We start from the raw sequence: 19,512 nt of genomic DNA, 5'->3' as shown, positions 1-19,512 counted from the left end.
ATTTTTCAGCCCCTGCAAGTTGTCACTTGTACATGATCAATGTGTCAAGTAGAATCTTTAATATGAGTATTGTCTCATTGTCTCTGGTTAGTTTCCTTGTTGATTTACTAGGTGTGGACTTCTGGGAAAGATACCTGGACAAACACACCGACACACACACAGACATGCAATCACATCTTGGGTCACAGGAGTCACAATCTGAAGATTCTTCAGCAAACAGCTGTGGAGCATCTGTGTAACAAAGAGTCGAACTCCACAGAATCTGGGTTGGAGCGCCTCCATCAATCTCTGTGGTGTGACTGTCCACAGCAACTTGTGGAAGATGCATGGACCTCCCTGGACCTCCACCTGGATGTCATTGATCAAGAGCAATAAGGTATTGAGCCAGAGTGAGATGAAGATTCAATTAGCATTGACTGTGTGTTATCTAATGAAATTCTGAGCATTATCATCATCATCATAAAAGGTGTGGAGAGCAAAGGACAACAACTCTGTGCTGAGGGAGGAAAAAAAGGAGTCTGTGATCAAGGAAGAAAGAGAGACAGTGTGAGAAAGTTGCAAGGGGTGCGACTACTGTATTTCAAGATGAGATCTGTGAGACAATTGAACTGATTGAAGACTGGCTGAATATATATTTTTTAGCATTGGTGAAACTATCCTGCTTTATCCTTCCATAAGCTCATATTTTTAGCATAAAGAAAGCCAAGATAAAGTAAATATTATTGTGGCTGAGATTATAACAGTGGCAGCAGTGATACAGCAGTCAATAAAATGTGAGGGAGCCACTTGGAGGTTTAGGTGCAGCTGAGAAATGTTTGCTCAGGTGTGCAATACTTCCTTTGCTTGCATCATCACACAAACAGAAGTCTGTCAGTCAAATTATTGCCAATACAACTGTTATTTTTCAGTTTCTTTTCAGGTTATATGTAATTAAAACATATCAGATACCTCCCTTGGATTCAATTACTGTATATGCCAACTCCCTTAAAAGGCGTCAAACATTATCATTATGTTAAGAATGTTTCACAGTTGGTTTTTCATGTTGAAATTCAATCCATACCCAACTTTCCTTCAGTATTTTAGAAAATTAAAATGACATATCTTCACAGAAAGCTCGGGCATATGCATTTCTAATCAGAGCGAAATGTAACTTAATTCATAATGGTGTCCTTGCTGAGTTAGATAACATGAATATGCTGCACAGCTTGTGCCCCACAATAGCGCTTCTAGCTCTGAACGAACAGTCACTCAGTAAAAGACAGGCAGACAGTTTAAGAGATTTTAATGTGCTTTTTCATACAGTATATTGTATGCATATCCAGCATAGCATTTCTCATACATATAACTCTCTTATATCCAGGGTTTGAAACGTAGAGCTGAGAGGATGATTAACAGTCAGTCTACCATAACATTACATCTGCCATACAGTGATGGCACAGCACAGCCGCCTCAGAGGTTCACTTTGTACTCAGAGGGCATAATACTGATTCCAGCTGTCTTCAACCGAATTCTCCAACTCCAGAAAGTAATAACACTGAGAAACAAATATCTAAAAACAATAAGTGTGCTGAGGTTGAGTACATTATTTACAGAAAAGAATCAAATAAAAACAGAAGTTAACAAATACAAAGTTGGAAAATAAGTCAGAGAAATCAGCCATATCCTAATCATCCATAACTCTGATTATACTTGATTTAAATCCACAATTCACAGCAGTTTAGAGGCAAAAAAACTGTCCCCTGCATCTTCACCGTAATCAATATGACTATGACTTCCATCATTACCGTTATTATCATCATCGTTGTCATTAACATTGTCTCTTTATTATTTTCTCAGTTGAGTCTCACTTATTTATCCAAGGTAGGGGTGCTCACTTTGGAAGTTGTAGTCCGGACACACTTTTTGAACCAGCTTGTAATCAATGCTTAAGAAAGAGATGAAGATGCAGATCACCTTGAAGGGTTTGCGACAGAGCCAGGAAGCGTGGGACTGGGTGTGCTCTGTGAAGCAGGTCTGAGACGGATCATACAGGCAGGGTTTGGGCTTCTTGGATCTGTTGGTTTTCTCGTACTCCATTTGACAGTTGAATGTCTTTATCTCTTTGGGGTCCATGGTGGACTGCTGGGTCTCCTGGATCTGGACGTTTTGCTGGGTGTGGGGGTGCAGCAGCTGCTGCTGCTGGAGGACCTCAAACTCCACCACTTTGGTCGGTGGCACGATACTGACCGAAACGTTTCCCAGGCTGGATGAGTTGTGGCGGAAGTAAACAGTGAATGTACCGTTGATGTGTTCCACGATCTTCCCTGTCACCATCAAGCTGAACTTCAGGGTCTTGACGTTGAAGTAGAAATCTCCCCAGCCAAAGATCTTCTTGGTCTTCATGGCTGTCTTTAGTGAGGGCTTGCGCTTCGAGTGGTAGCCTGTCTGGTCCTGGAGCAGGGACTGATTCCGATCATATGGGTAACTATAAATTGGTGGCTTAGTTTTCGAGGGTGTGATGGTGCGGCTTGGGTACTGAGGCTTATCAAATCCTGCTGCCATTTCTCTACCTGTACCGCCACCCATGCCAATTTTCCCTGTCATCCCCATGTCTGAGATGTCCACTCGCTTCTCCAATCCCTGGACCTGAGGAAGAAAGAAAAAGGAAATATTATTGAGAATGTGCAAAAGGCTCTTAAATCTGTCAGCAGATTTCAGTCATTTCAGTCAATACCCCAAAAGCACATACATTTAATAGGTGACAAAATTTGAAGTGACAATTTCTGTAAGAACTGGATCATTTCCTTATCTTAGCCATGTGTTTATTGTAACCAAGTTGTTCACGTGCCAAAAACTGACTAATACATTAAAATCATTGAAAAAAAAAATTGAATATTGATTTGTAACAGTTTTGGAGGGCAATGGCAAATGGTGTGATCCTGTCACTAAGGAGCATCATAATTTAATGCTTTTCTAGAGTTACATCTAATCCTAATGATTTTTTTTTTCTCCATTGGGCCACACACAATGTAAATCTGAGCAAGCAGTGCATGTTTTAATAGATCTTGTAGGCGATGTTACTTGTTAACATTAACTTACATTATATGTTTTATGTTGTTTTATTTATCTCCAATCTAATATTCAGAGAAGATTCTTGTATGTCCCATTTAATGTCATCTGCTGCCTAGGTCACTCCTCTGCAGAGATCTTTTTTATTTTATTTTATTTTACCTCACATGATTTTCATTTCTGCGAGCATCCAAGTTGTTAGATGTTGCCATGTTTCATCTCTTGGATTCAAGAAAACAAAACCATCTATTTTTATTAACACACCATAATTTTGTTGTCAGTGTTGCTCTGGAGAGAAAAACAACTCTGCATGTAAGGTAATGGATTTGAGCCTTTGTTTTTTCAGACAGCTTTCTTGCCTTTAATCCACAACCTGGGTGGTTATTCACAGGGCTGATTGACTGGAAATCTTCCTCTGCTCTCTTTCATGTCTCATCAGTCATAGTCACGTTTCCATCCATATGCATACATGTACATGCACACTTTAAAGACACACACACACATGCACGCACACACACACACACACAGACACACACATCCAAGTGCACAGGCAGGTTCACACATGCAGACTTCAAGCTTGAAACTGTCATGAAGTGACAGGAAGACGTATTATGACTTTTCGCAGGGGTTACGTGTGCTTCCCCAGAGGATGCTTTTGGATGGAGTTTGTAACTATTCTCCAAGTGGATAAACAAACCAAAAAAAAACAGATGAAAAGCCTTTCAAAACAAGCACAGGATCAGATTTTTGTACATACTCATACAAGGACAATTTCTGTCTCCCGTCCTTCCTTCCTAGCCAGAGCAGTGGAGTGGACAGGTTTGTGGCAAAGCTTTCCTCATCTTTCATCAATCAGTGAACAACTAATAACAGCTCCACATTGCTATTCGTAGAGGCAACAGTGCAGCACTCAATACAGCTCTTAATGTATTCAGTCATTCAATTAATTTACCTATTTCTGTTGGCCATTCATTAACATGCCCGTAGAGCTGATTTCTAACTAGATTGATTGAGGAGAAAATAACTGAAAATGTATTGACCACTGGAGGAATAAATTACCCCAAAAACACAGAAGGTGTTGATAAATGAGCAGCAACTGGGATAATGACCAATGAAGATTTTTTAAACAGACAATGAGTCCCTTTGTTATGGTGACAGAAGGCCTATGCAGTGGTCTTGCAATTCTGAGTTGGGGAATTGGTGATGCGAGCTGACTTTGACAGGTAGGTATAAGCTAGAGAAAAACATGAGAATACGTTCAGCAACAAACAGAGTGCACGGTGCATGCAAGATGGGGACTTCCTGTGAATGCGCTGTCAGCAGTGCTGTCAGCTAGCTCCATGTGTTGCCATCTGTCAGGCTAACACTCTGCTGGTGCAGGCCTAATCACTTCTCTAGCTGATGGCATGGAGCTTGAACTAGCACCATCATCATAATCCTTAACCATCTTCAGCAGGAACATCACGCCATGAACCTCAATCTAACCTTCAGGGTCAACCGTATGAAGCTCAGAAATGATTTTGTGTTGGGGTTTGAGGTCGACATGAGTGTTTCGAGGTGTGGCGGGGGGGAGGGGGGACAACTGTACACAGTCAGCAACTTTACAAACCATCGATTGAGTGGGAAAAGATGAGTGTGGAGAGCGGGCTTCTTCTTCTGTTGCACGAAAGTAATAAAATGCCAACAGAAACCAATAAATAGATGGACTTTCTATTAGCATAAATATGAAATTTTTTCTGGTTGACAGTAAATCCATTTAAAGGGTGAGGATTTGTTTGAAGAAATATCAGATATTTTCTCTTGACATGAAATCCATAAGCTATAGACTTTTTGCAAAACAGTGGATGTTTGCTATAAGGTCATATCAGGCTTCTGCAACCAGCGACAGGCTGACGGTTTGAAAAATACAGCTTCACCCTTTTCTTCCTGCACAGCCTCTATTCAGGTAGGTTGCAATGATTGAGAGGTGAGTTTTGCAGGAATGGCCGATGGGATGTTGTTTGGGGCAACAAAAAGGTAATGAAACACACACCGGAGCATGCACAAACACAAACACAGACTCAATACAATTGAACTGAACGTTGAACAGTGTGTAACTCAATTGCAAAAAAAGTTGTATTTTTACAGTTGGAAGGAACTTGCTCAGTAAAATGCAGCAAATAGTTTATTAGTCAGCCCCAGAACAAATTGTGTTACTGTGGTAACATAATTTGTTTTGAGGAAGCATTACAATAATACAAGTCGAGGAAGCATAACATTAATACAATTTTAACAGATGTCTTTTGGTGGAAGGTGTTAACCAAAGCACAATTTAGTCCCATTCACGCATGCATGTACTTAACTGCAAGTTACAGAAATCAAAAACATTTTACTAAAGGGAAGACATATGGCATACTGTAGGATAGGAATCAGATTTGGTAATCTTTGCAGCTGTAGAAGAGATGAGTATCACTAGTTGTTTGAATTTAAGAATTTAAGAAGCTAATTTTGTTACAATGGGATAGGCCAGGAGTCATTCCTGCTGGGTGCCATTATTTTGTTGTTATTATATTATATATGTTGCAGTCCATGAAATTGCTGACTCTGGTCAGGAGACTGGATCCATGCTAGAGGCTGTACACTTACTCTGGCACAACTGTGTTTGGAGCCAAGTGCTAGCATCAGCATCACAGCGTTTCATCCAGTAATTGTTGTGAGACATTCACCCAAAACTACGGATGTCAAGCTCTTCATGCCATGAGTGGAAAAGTCTGGGGATCACCAGAAAGTCACCAGAATACTGTATGTTGAGCATCTGTGCAAAATTTAATGCGATGTATGTGAAATTTCACTGAGTTATTTTGGGATCAAAGTGGTGGACCAACCAACTGATGTTTCCCTCCCTCACGACACATTATCAGCAAAAAAAATTACTCAAACTTGAATATAAAGTGGTAAAACTGTGAGTTTATGGAAATACAGGTGGAAATACGTTTACAGGAAACACAAATGTCATTTGTCACACACTACTGTGTTTCCACTGTCTACTATTCATTAAATATGAACCAGTCATGCCGAGGAAAAGTGCTTCTAAAATGATTTTCTCATAACGCAGGAGGAAACCATCTTAAAGCTGACTCGAAGGGGGGGGGGGGGGGTGCTTTAAGTTCACCCATAGGGCTCCTCGCCTGCAATGATCTCTACAGCAATGAAGCTTTACGCATGTCAACACGGCATTAATGTTTCCTCCATTCAGAAATAAGATTCCTGTTTGGTAGGATGCTGGAGGAAATCATAGAGGGGGGGGTGGAATAAGTATTGTGGTGGACTTATACATATGTATGATAACAGGCAACTCAATAACAGCACAATCATAAAAAGAACAATCAGATTACAGAGCTTGGGAGATAGAGGGAGATAGTGAGGAAAATGTTATTAGTGGAGAAGTGAGATGAGGGGAGGAAAGAGGAAGGGGATCTTGTACATTTTCGAGGAAAGGCGAACATTAATCATTTTTAACTTCATTTTGATGTTCATATGAGCAAAAAGCATCCTTAGCTGCTCCTTAGAAGAGAAGGCATATAACCTACTTGGAAGTAGATGCAAGAATGAGATGTAGAGATTGTTCAATGCGGAGATTGAGTTGGAGTTCAGACTTGGAGGAAAAAGTGACAGGAGAAAAATGATGAGACGCACATATGGGCAGATAGAGAGAGTGAAAGTGAGAGACAAGACAGCAGAGTGAGGGGCTTCACACTAATTTAATAGATTAGAGAGGGTCCGATGAGCTCTAGAATTGACTTCTGAAACCTGATAGCTCCATACCACCACAATTAAGATCTCTTTTCATCATTAAGGAAGCCTTCCGATCAATGGTAGCACCAGTGTTTCTGCGCTCTCAGTCTCGCAGGTATCAGGTCCTCTGTCTATACGGTTCGCTCACTCTCACAGTCATCTAGATCTTCCACACCTCCTTGATAAGCGAGAACAGTTGGAAGGAAACAGACCGCGCTCTCCAGCCTACAACTCGCAACACCCGCCCTCCCATCTATTATCCCTGGAGGACCGATGAGGAGATGAGAGCCCCTTGTCTCCGAGATCTCTCCTCGGCTTATTCCTTTGTTTAATTGGAGTTTTATTGGTGACAATCAATTCATTTCTATCTGTGCTCCAGGCTGCATTGATCTGCTGTCACAGAGAAGAGTCAAATGTACAGTTCCACTCCCACAAAACCACAGGCTCTGATGCCAGCCCCCGATAGTCTTTCTCTCTCTCTCTCTCTCTCTCTCTCAACTTTCTGTTTCTCCTGCTTTATAGCTAGTTGTGATTAGAAACAGGCTCACCTCATATTTCCTCTGGAAGAGCAACACAGGCTGCAAAGTATCTGTGAGCAGTCACAGGACACTAATTCAGCCTAAGATGTTGTGAAGGTGAGTTCACATCAGTTTTCACTTTCAAGTCAGTGTTTACTTTAAATGCTCCCTCACCATTTCTGAGAGAGCAAAATGTCACGAATGTGCTCGAGGTGTTGGTGGAATGCTGAACATCTTAATGGTAAAATGTTGTCTCATAGTGCCACTGAACTTCAAAGATTAATCTTTCTAAAAAGAAATACAGACGCGCCATTTATACTGCAGCACGATTTGTGTTGAAAATCCTTTCATTTCAACTATCCATTTCACTTCCACATCAGGTGTTTAAATGACCCTGAAATCCACGAATAACTCACATTAACCGAAAGCATCAGAGTTTTATTTAGGCTGAGGAACTTTCCACAGATGATGTAATTTTTGGTTCGCTGGGCTGTGAAACTATTGCTCTTTTATGCAGATAAGTGTAAAGCTGAATATGATGAGGGTCACTGTAGTTTGCTACTGGAAGACAATGGAACAAGCCAGTCAGGTTTAAAGATATAAATATATTAATTATATAATAAACTTCATATCTGAAGCTCGTTTTGTTCACAAAGTGCTTCACAACAGAGTAATTCCATGCATTAGTGCTTCACACTGGAGGAATCTTTGCTGATATTTGAGAGTAAGATGGGAACAATAGATCAGCAGGTAGACTTCGGTGTTGCTGATGGAGCTGATCTATTTTCCTGCCTCCACTTGGTCATGAGGTGTACTGTATATACTGTAGGTACTGAATTTAAGGAGAATACATTTATGGGTAAAATCTGCTGAAACCACACTAAAACTTTTGGAAAAAAAAACTGAGTGAGGACCCATGAGCAAACTAAAGATGCAGAGCAGGTAGGTTTAAAAAGTTCTTTAGTTGGAGATCAGCAAGGAGCAGATCAGAGTCAGCGGGCAGCAGGACACTAGCAACAGGTCGTCTAATCAAGGGAGCTGTTTTAAAGCTACCTGCAGCAGGCAGACAGGAATACTAACATGTAGAGATAGAAACAATATGGCTCAGACTACCAACATTGTGCAAGTCTCACAATGTGAAACTCACTGGTAGCATGGAGCACAAACTATAACACAAACTAATATCTAATGTGGATTGGTCATGTGGTGGTAATATCCAATATCCAGTTTTTACATTCAACTTTCACAACATTTGCAAACAACTTTCTCGTTTCAACAGCCACTAAAAGCATATTACACCACAGGTCACATTCACTCATCCATATGCAGATTCACTTAGACATGCATGGGGTTCAGTATCTTGCTGAAGGGTTTTTCAACATGTGGACTGGAGGAGCTGAGGATCATCACAGCAACCTTCTGTGTCCTACTCTACAGTACCACCTGAGCTACTACAGCCAACACTGAAGTCAACACTGATACCAACATGGTGGTCGATCAGATTGGTGCGTTCCTTCCTGCTGATGCTCGTGCTGGACATTTTAGGACTGATCAGGGGGAGACTACAGATGTTCATGAGGAGTTTAGAGGTGCTGCTACTTTCATTGGCAGGAACCGGTTGAAGTTTTTGTGTTTTTCCACTTGTTGTAATATCATAAACTCCTCCTCTACGTATAGCACATCAGGGGAGACCTGTAGGTCTCATTCCAGGGTTTACAAATCCCATTTGCTTTGTAAACACAATGTGTGATTGCTCTGGTGAAGATGTGGCAGAAAAGATGGATGTCTTAGCATCTTAGCTAAGCCTGCTGCCACGATGACCTGGAGCTGAATAGGTGATTAAAATGGACGGGTGAATCGATGGATGTCTTTGGACAGAACTGTCAACAGACACATTTAATGTGACAGAAGCATATTTTTCTCCTGTTTGGCTCAAGGATATTTTGTAATTGTAAAAAGGTCCAGGTCCCATGAATTTGAGAACCAACTACAGAGGATACAGGAGAACATCCCTCTGATCTGCCAGGACATTAATAGGGTTAAATATAGATGAACGATCACAGCTATGGCAATTTTCAAAATATCTACCGTTGACAATGACATACTGTATTGTGGTGACCATGCAGTGCCCTGTATTTTACTTTTCCTCTAATGCTTACTGCAGATCTTGCACAGAGAACTACACCACAATACTGACTGAAGAGTTTACACTAAACTATAAAGTTTGTTACATGACTATCTGTAGATATGTAAATAATATATCTGTTTTTAAAACCTTTCTAGCAAAATTAGTTATTAAAGGTCCAGTGTGTAATATTCAGATTCTAGTTTGCAGCGCTCACTTGCTCGCACTCACCCCTCCCATCGGCAAAGTGACGGTGGCCTCCGAGGACAAAAAAACATTTTACAATATTCTGCTGTTTCCTCCTCCTTCTTCTTTCCTTCCGCCTTGTTCTTTGTTGGATTATTCGCTAAACTGGCGACATGCTCTCTGACTGGTTGGATGTTCAACATGGCGACACAAGAGATGGCCACGCTCTCTAAAGCAAGACCCTTGCTATGTATATATAAAAGAAGAATTATAAGGCTACGAAAACCAAACAAATTTTATTGGTAACGCTTCCTTTTACGGTACGGTAATTACCAGGTAAATACCAGGTAATAAGATGTATTTACTAGGTAATAACCAGGTAATTAAATGCAATTACATTGTAATTACCAAGTACTTACTAGGTAATTACAAGGTAATTACCCAGTATTTACAGATATTTTTCCTGACTACTACCAGGTATTTACCCAATAATTTCCTGGTAGATACACAGTAATTGTATATTGTAGATTTTAAACCCGGTAGTTAAAAAATATTTACCTGATATTTATCTGGTAAATACCAACAAGTTACCTGGTATTTACCCAATAATTACCAGGTAGATATCCTGATGTGTCTATACGTGACTTTGTTAGGGTGATAATAACTTAGATATTTACCTGGTAATTACCAGGTATTTACTCAAAATGATCGCTACCTTACCTGGTAACTACCACTTATTTACGTGGTAGTTACCTGATATTTACCTGGTAAATATCAACTAGTTACCTAGTATTTACTAGAAATATACGGAAAACTACCAGGTATTTATCCAGGAATTATATATTATGTATTACCAGTCAACCTGTGTAGTGACAGTGAGGGTATAACTTGCAACTATTTACCAAGTAATTACTTTCTAATTACCCAGTAATTACAATTTACATTATCAGGTAAAACCTTGTGAATTACCCTGTAAGGAAGGTGGAACTGTACTGTAAAAGGAAGCGTGGTTTGTTTCAATGATATTACCATGTACTTTCCTGGTAACTGTAGATTATAATCCTCTGCCCCCCATCAGGGTGTGTAATTTTGAACATGGTACCTGGTAAAAAACTCCCATATCTACCTGATGATTAACAGGTAAATATCAGAGTTTTACAGAGTAGTTACCATGTAAGAAAGGTGGAATAGTACTGTAAAAGGAAGCGTGGTTTGTTTCAATGATATTACCATGTACTTTCCTGGTAACTGTAGATTATAATCCTGTGTAGTTTTGAACATGGTACCTGGCAAAAACTCCCATACCTCCCTGATAATTATCAGATAAATATCAGGGTGATATCAGAGTTTTACAGAGTAGTTACCATGTAAGAAAGGTGGAATTGTACTGTAAAAGGAAGCATGGTTTGTTTCAATGATATTACCATGTACTTTCCTGGTAACTGTAGATTATAATCCTGTGTAGTTTTGAACATGGTACCTGGCAAAACCTCCCATACCTCCCTGATAATTATCAGGTAAATATCAGGGTGATATCGGAGTTTTACAGAGTAGTTACCATGTAAGAAAGGTGGAATTGTACTGTAAAAGGAAGCGTGGTTTGTTTCAATGATATTACCATGTACTTTCCTTTACATAAAGATACAATGCATTTTGTTACACTCTGTGACAAATACGCAAAAACATGTGAACTGTCAAAGAGACTAACTTTAATCCTCTTAATCTGCAAAACAGTGAACTTGAAGAGAGTCAATACTCTTAAAGGTATACGCAAACATTTTTTTGTGTGTCTTGTCTCACTCCCGAGTCCATGACAGGCAGATAGACACCATCCTTTCAACTGTGCGTGCAGTAACAAGGGAGATACGGGCAGAGCTGGCGCACCGCTAATTAGCTTAGCTCAAACGCTGGAAGTATATAGGTAGTGTTAGCCTGCCTCCACCTAAAGTCACTAATTAGCTTAGCTCAAACACTGGAAGTGTATGGGTAGTGTTAGCCTGCCTCCACCTAAAGTCATCAGAGAAACTCTTCAGCAACTCTAAACGGAAACCGGCGGGCCGATCTTCGTCTCAGAGCTGACAAAACTCTCTGGTAAGACATCTTGAGCGGTCAAATGCCGCTAACGGGACGAGATCGGTCAAAACGGAGGGTTCAAGCAGAGACGGTTATTTTGGTTCAAGCGAGCTACATCGAGGGTAGGTTAGCTTCCTATTTCAAAACAAAAGCACAAATTATATCGTCATGGTTTTCTGTATGTAAAGAGCAACCGGTGATTGGTTGGTCACACCGCAGCTTGAGTAGCGCCGAATTTGTCCTAACAAAATTGTAAACCACAGCTGGTATTTTGACAAATTAACGACACACTGCTGATCTAAACGTCTCCTTTCTCACTTAAAAATGTTTGAAATGTCGATAAAGTGATATATTTACAGAGTTTAGAGCTAAAATGAAATCAGCTTCTGACTGCTGATTTCGGCTCGGGTAGGAGGCAGGCTAACACTACTCATACACTTACAGCGTTTAAGCAAAGTTAATTATGGACGATAGGGGCTCTGCCTTGTTACTGCACGCAAAGTCAAAAGGATGGTGACCTATCTGCTGGTCATGGACTCGGGAGTGAGGCAAGACACGGGAAAAAAATGCTGGCCTATCCCTTTAAGTGCTAAACATACAATAACTTGCATATTAAAAAAGAAAATGAAAAGAAAAACACAAAGTGCAGAGCTTTTTGCCTTCTTCACATGTCCAGTCTACACATTTTGGCAAATTACATCAGTAAAAACTATAACCTATCCACACCCCACCCCACCCACAGAGATGGGTGCTCCAAGGCTATCCCAGTGATGCTTCTCCCTAGCATGAGGACATACAGGTATTCTGTGCTACTGCTTGTGGTCGCCAGGTACTGCACCATGTTTGTTCCAGGCTGAAGAATAAAGAAAAAAAAAACAAGATTCAAAAATTAGTTTGTACAACAGGTTAGGTTCATCTCTACAGGTAATGCTGTATCAGACACTGTATCTGGAGTCTTAGCCCATAGCACATTTCTTTAGGCACATGTAACAGCCATCTCAGGTAGATATAAAATCTGTACACTGGGTACAGTAGCCCATACTGTATGTGCACAGCCAACAAACTATGCATCTCTGCATTTAACCCTTCAAATACCCATCCTGTTGATGCCCATGTGGTAGAAACAAATCATGAACTATATATTTTTTTTCTATAATGTTTTCGAAAATATCTATTTATTCCATTAATTTTTAATCAGGGCCCTATATGAATTCTGGGATAAGGGATTCCTTGATTTTTAGCCAGAAGTCGAAATTAAATATGCATTTTAGACAGGGCAACACACAAACTACTCACCATGCCTTGAGTGTCCATGAGAGGAGGCCACAATGTCATTTGCCAGCAGTTCTCACCAATTATACTGGGTTCTGTAGTGGGCAGAGAAAAGAAAGACCACAATAATCTCAAAATAGCAAACCCAAATACTCCAACCTAGCACCAACAAGCACTGCGAGCAAAACGTCTCTGCTGCTAGTCACTATGGTGACGTCCGTTACGCCCCCCCCCCCCCCCTCCTCCTCCCTCCACTAACGACAAAGCAAAACAGTTCGAGCTATACACACACACGGCTAACAGAAAACTACACTCACCCTACACTCATAGACTTTGATAGACAGCTATGTGCAGCAGAAGCAGAGTAGGAGGGCTACTAGCACCACCAGATGTCCTGGATGTTAGCCAGTGCTGGTAGCAAGTCTCTTCCTCTTAGCAGCAGCAGCATCGCAAAGGAAAGGTGAGCTAGCTCGATGCTAACTTCGACTAGCGCTAGCAGTTAGCATCCGCTGCTAACACCCACTTCCCAACTCACCACAACGGTCCTCCTGTCAATTAAAACACAAGCCTGGAGGCTACCGTCATTTCCTTTCCTTCACGGCCCTGACAATTGATGCTGCTGCTGCTGTGCTGGAAACTATCTTATCAGGTGAAAGTAACTAGCTAGCTAGCAAGTTAGCAGCAACACGAGGAAACAATGCCTGGCCGCAGAGTGAGGTGAAGTTTTTAAAGTAGGCTAATTGGCTACCACATTAAACTACCAAACCTGTTGGCTAATAATTATAAGTTTACTTACCAAACACTGTTTTCTGAAGCTGGAGAGTGATTAAGGTGTCGTCCAAATCTCAGCCCAATCTGTTGGGTCTAAATATTTAACCCAACCTTGGAGTTTTTACCAGGTACCATGTTCAAAACACCCTGATGTGTGGTAGAGGATTATAATCTACAGTTACCAGGAAAGTACATGGTAATATCATTGAAACAAACCACGCTTCCTTTTACAGTACAGTTCCACCTTTCTTACATGGTAACTACTCTGTAAAACTCCGATATCACCCTGATATTTACCTGATAATTATCAGGGAGGTATGGGAGGTTTTGCCAGGTACCATGTTCAAAACTACACAGGATTATAATCTACAGTTACCAGGAAAGTACATGGTAATATCATTGAAACAAACCACGCTTCCTTTTACAGTACAATTCCACCTTCCTTACATGGTAACTACTCTGTAAAACTCTGATATTTACCTGTTAATTATCAGGTAGATATGGGAGTTTTTTTTTACCAGGTACCATGTTCAAAATTACACACCCTGATGGGGGGCAGAGGATTATAATCTACAGTTACCAGGAAAGTACATGGTAATATCATTGAAACAAACCACGCTTCCTTTTACAGTACAGTTCCACCTTCCTTACAGGGTAATTCACAAGGTTTTACCTGATAATGTAAATTGTAACTACTGGGTAATTAGAAAGTAATTACTTGGTAAATAGTTGCAAGTTATACCCTCACTGTCACTACACAGGTTGACTGGTAATACATAATATATAATTCCTGGATAAATACCTGGTAGTTTTCCGTATATTTCTAGTAAATACTAGGTAACTAGTTGATATTTACCAGGTAAATATCAGGTAACTACCACGTAAATAAGTGGTAGTTACCAGGTAAGGTAGCGATCATTTTGAGTAAATACCTGGTAATTACCAGGTAAATATCTAAGTTATTATCACCCTAACAAAGTCACGTATAGACACATCAGGATATCTACCTGGTAATTATTGGGTAAATACCAGGTAACTTGTTGGTATTTACCAGATAAATATCAGGTAAATATTTTTTAACTACCGGGTTTAAAATCTACAATATACAATTACTGTGTATCTACCAGGAAATTATTGGGTAAATACCTGGTAGTAGTCAGGGAAAAATATCTGTAAATACTGGGTAATTACCTTGTAATTACCTAGTAAGTACTTGGTAATTACAATGTAATTGCATTTAATTACCTAGTTATTACCTAGTAAATACATCTTATTACCTGGTATTTACCTGGTAATTACCGTACCGTAAAAGGAAGCGTTACCTTTTTATTTTATAGTGATTATACACTTATATACAGTATTCATGGGTAGTATTCAGATTTTGACAATAAACCTTGCCTATTATTACACACTGAACCTTTAAAAGCTGTTCCACATACACCCTTTAAAAAGGGGTGTCAAGGCTATATGTTGTTTTGATTGTAAAACAGTTTATTCCTGTGTGAAACAATGAATGACAGTATAAATTGCTCTTTTACTAAGGACTGACAATAACTATCAAATACACAGCTAAGTCCGATAATGACATGAGAGCCAATTATAATTAGCCAATATTGCCTTGATTTAGCTCATTTTCAGTCAGTGTGCCCCCTAAGTTGATTTGAATCAATAATAAGCACTGATTTTTGAAGAGTTTTAACTGTTCTTGTTCTTGTTGTGATTACAGTATGATGTCAGTTATATTATTGTGTTAAATCAGAGACAGAGCTACAGTATGATGTAAAATCCATCTTTACTCACTCCATCTTAGCCTTTAACCTCGGGTGTAAAGTATATAGTATATAATGTTATCGATTATTGGCATTGGCAGCGGTTATGAGAAGCAGGAAGTTATCGTTTGGTGGTATTGGTGAAAAAAAAGAGTTATCGGGCATCCCTACTTCTTAGAGTTGCCTCTTCATGTTTAAGAAGAAAAAAAGATTGAAGATATTTTCTAATGTTCAGGTTAAGTTTCCACACTCATCTGCTTGTATGTAGAATAATGTGTAACAAAGGGGCAGCTTCACAAGCATTCACAATGCACAAGTCTGTGCATGTCCGAGCCTCAGCCTTTATCAATGTGACACACACACAATAATAACTGAAACCATGGATGCAATGGCTGCTAGTCATGGTAGCTTTCAGAGACAATAGCCTGCTGCCGCCTGAAAAGTACAAAAATATTTAAGACGGATGCAAAGAGGCAAAATCAGATCTGGAGCAGAACGCCGTTCTGAGATGTAAGGTGAGATACCGCTTCCACTTAATTATCGTTCTAATTGTTGTCTAATTTTAGCTATAACTGGTCAAGTGCTGCTTGGTTCGCCTGTCCTGATGACACATTGCAGCCTTGTCCTTGCTGTGCCTGCTGCTGCTGCTGCTGCTGTGAAAATGGAATTAATTTGTGAGGCGAATGAGACTGAACATATAGCATAGGTGCTGTGGCTCAGACATGTCCAATTTTTAGCAGCAGTGACTCCACTCTGTTTTGACAACGATCACATAACAGAAAAAAATGAACTTTTCTTCCTCCCTCCAAAAAATGGAGAAGTGAAAATGACATTTAATTACAAAAAGCAAAATAAAGCCAGAAGGAAAAAAGATAAACCAGTAGGGGGAGAAATAGAGAGAGAGAGAGAAGGGGCAGTAAAAGCGATTTCGCAGTCCAGTGGTGTCGCTGGATTATCATGAAAATGAAAGCTACTGAGTCAGGGAGTATCAGTGAGCAAGGAAATGGAGCCGGGACAGATAACACAGTAAGGGAGAAAAAGAAAACGAATAAGAGAACGAGTGTAGAAAAAGCAGAGAGGTCTGTAAGACAATATGAGGTGAAAGTGCGAGGAAAGAAAGAAAAGGTAAAAAGACAATATATATACGACACACAGTTAGATTATGAGTGCAATAAGACAAAAATGAGAATAACTTCACCCCATAGAGAATAATCAGGGGGTTTTTGAGAAGTAATATCTGTAATATTGTTTCAAGAAGACCAGCTCAGCTCTGAAATAATTTTAGTTAAAGAAGGGATAAAGTCCTCTTCCCATGTATCAGGCTAACTTTAAGTGTTCTGACTGATCATGACCAAAAGGTTTCACTTGAAAGAAGCTTCACTTTTTGAATAAGCCAACATCTTGTATCATATACAGCAAATAAAATGATATTAAAGTGTTGTTTTGATCCGGCATTTTCTGGAGAAATAAAAAAAGAGAGAGGGAGAAGGAGATAAAGGGAGGAAATAAAGAAAAAGAAAGAAAGGCAGTGAGACAGTACTCTGCCATTTGATGTCTACATAAGAGGATTTATGAAGGTATTGTGTGCTGGCTTAAGTGTTATATGCTGACAATATTGCAAAATATTGCAGATGCCACTAAAATTGGACTGACGGGAGAATGTAGAAATCCTCCTGGTGTAACAGTGGAAGATGTTTTTCTGCATTTCTCTCTGCGGAATTCTACATCAAATCAACCATCTTAAATTAAACTACTTAAAAAATATTGCAATTGTAGCTAAACCTTGATCAACTTTTAGTTTTTTCCAGATGTGTTTTCTTATCCAGAGTTTGGTGATGTAGTCAGAATCTTATTATCTTAAAGGGATAGTTCAATATTTTGGCAAACTGGCCCATTGCCATAATCCCCATTGTTTTAGGAGTCGGTTAATTACCTTTAATTGTCGGTGCAAGCTATTTTTAGAACAGCGGAGCAGAGCCGCGAGCTGCTCAGAGCTACACTACGGAGGCTAATGGGATTTCTTGGTTTCCCTCATCAAACTCATCAAATACACAATCCAACAACTCCAAACGCTCTGGTGGACAAGTTGTGACCTCACATTCACCACGCTATTAGATAATAACGGAACGTTACGAGACCTACTGCTACTTCAGGAACTCATCTCCACAGTTTCTCAGTGTCTTAACATCACTGTAGTTAAATTTTACACTTCTGTTTCCAACATAATCTGAACTGATCTCAGCTCCTTCATTTAGCAGTAAACTACTCCAATGCACATGAGGATCACAGTAAAGTGGGTTACAGGGAGATGGAGAAAATGTACATACTGCATCTCTGCCATCAGGGAATAAGAAAAGTCTACAAATATGCTGGAAACTACTCTAAGATAATACTGCTTTTGTAAACACCATCTTTTTAAAGTGAAGTTTAGATTTTGGGACAATGTAAGATATTCACCCAGGGGGGTTGCACACTCACCAAGCGAATACAAACCACCGCCAAATGAGCATGCAGTGCTAACAACACACTGATCATCACAGCCGGTATTGTGTGTGGGAGTTTTCATTCATGTCCATTTAAACAGGGCTGCCACAGCCAAATCAGTGAGGGCATTTTTCATATTTAGCCAGACAGTAAATCCCAAATTAAACAGCCAAATGAAAACCCTGTAGACTGCTACAGTCCTCCAAAGAACTTTGTTTTCTGTCTATTTGTCTGGACTTTAAGAAAGAAAACTGTTATCAAAGCTTTGATATGTTCACAGACACAGCACAGCCACAGATGCATTACAGTACATGCACTCAGCATGTATTTACTAAAAAGTGAACAAAAGCTTACACAGCGGAGATAGGAAGAAAAATGCATCAAGAACCATTTAAATTAAGTTTTCATGCATACCACATAATGGCAATATTACTTAATATCAGGGGGAATGATAAAAGCAAAACAGCTGACAGCCATGATCTGGAATTAATCTGAGGGACTAATGCCTGAGACAATACAGGTTGTGTTAATCTAATTAAACATGTAATCTCAGTGGCACTGACCACATTGGGATTATTGATTCATGTCAGTGGTGGGGGATATGTTAATATAATAAGATCTAGTGGAGCTACATAACACGAGGAAAATCAGCCAAAAAAAAAAATCTGGTGCAAGACAACTGCAGGTGCACAAACCACTGCAAGTCTTCAAAGCAGCCGTGCAACCAGCCGAGAGATTAGACAAGACCTGTTGCTGAAGCCATCATCACGCCGAGCCTGTCAAAGCCCATGAGGAGGCTTATGGGAGGTTATTGCAGAAATGTAATGCTGCTACTTTCAAGTTTTACAAGTACATAATAAGCTTTTATTTACATGTGGCTTCACCCAAACACCAAAAATAAACAAGTGTTTGTACAGTATTGTAGGAATGTCATCACTTCTTTATTTTTGTCATTACTTAGTGTCATAGTTGGCATGGGATTTTGAACCTGTCATGTGAAGTCACTATGACCTTGCTTGACCTTTGACCTCTACCACCAAATTCAGGTGGCCATTTGTGCAAAATTTGAAGAAATTCTCTCCTACGGGTGTCACATTGATGAGATCAAAAATGTGTGTGACCTTTGACCAACATCTAATCAGCCGATCCTGAAGAATGTAAAAAACAAAAACACATGAACACCGAACAACAAAGCACCATCATTTGATACTAAATGCCACATTTTTGATACATACAACACAAAAATAAATATAATATTTACAAAAATAAAAGATATTGTTTCCACCAAGCTATTATAAGTTGAAAGAAGAATTCTAGCTACAGTGATGAAGCCGATTAGATATTTATGGTGGTACTGATCCGTCACCTGGGAGACGAAGCTGGCATTTGTTACTGTGGCCTTCCAAGTATCTCCATCAAAGCCTCCTTCCTTTTTCTCCCGTCCCCTCGTTATTGACATGGCAACACATCTTATTCATATCCAGATCTTATA

General features: G+C 39.7%; 1 protein-coding gene across 1 annotated transcript in view; it reads right to left on the bottom strand.

Annotated features, from left to right (window-relative positions):
• Window positions 1-1,851: 1,851 nt before the first annotated feature.
• The window catches only part of nxph4 (neurexophilin 4), a gene marked incomplete at both ends in the record, with an annotated part of 50,004 nt that continues 32,343 nt past the window's right edge, over window positions 1,852-19,512 (bottom strand). The window contains one exon of the mRNA XM_083971447.1: window positions 1,852-2,625. Coding sequence (XP_083827573.1) covers window positions 1,852-2,625 — 774 coding nt within the window. The remainder of the gene's footprint in view (window positions 2,626-19,512) is intronic.

This window comes from Trachurus trachurus, assembly GCF_905171665.1.
Source record: "Trachurus trachurus genome assembly, chromosome: 5".
Taxonomy (NCBI): Eukaryota; Metazoa; Chordata; class Actinopteri; order Carangiformes; family Carangidae; genus Trachurus; species Trachurus trachurus.
The sequence above is the reverse complement of the archived record's forward strand: the minus strand, read 5'-3'. Positions and strand labels throughout refer to the sequence as shown.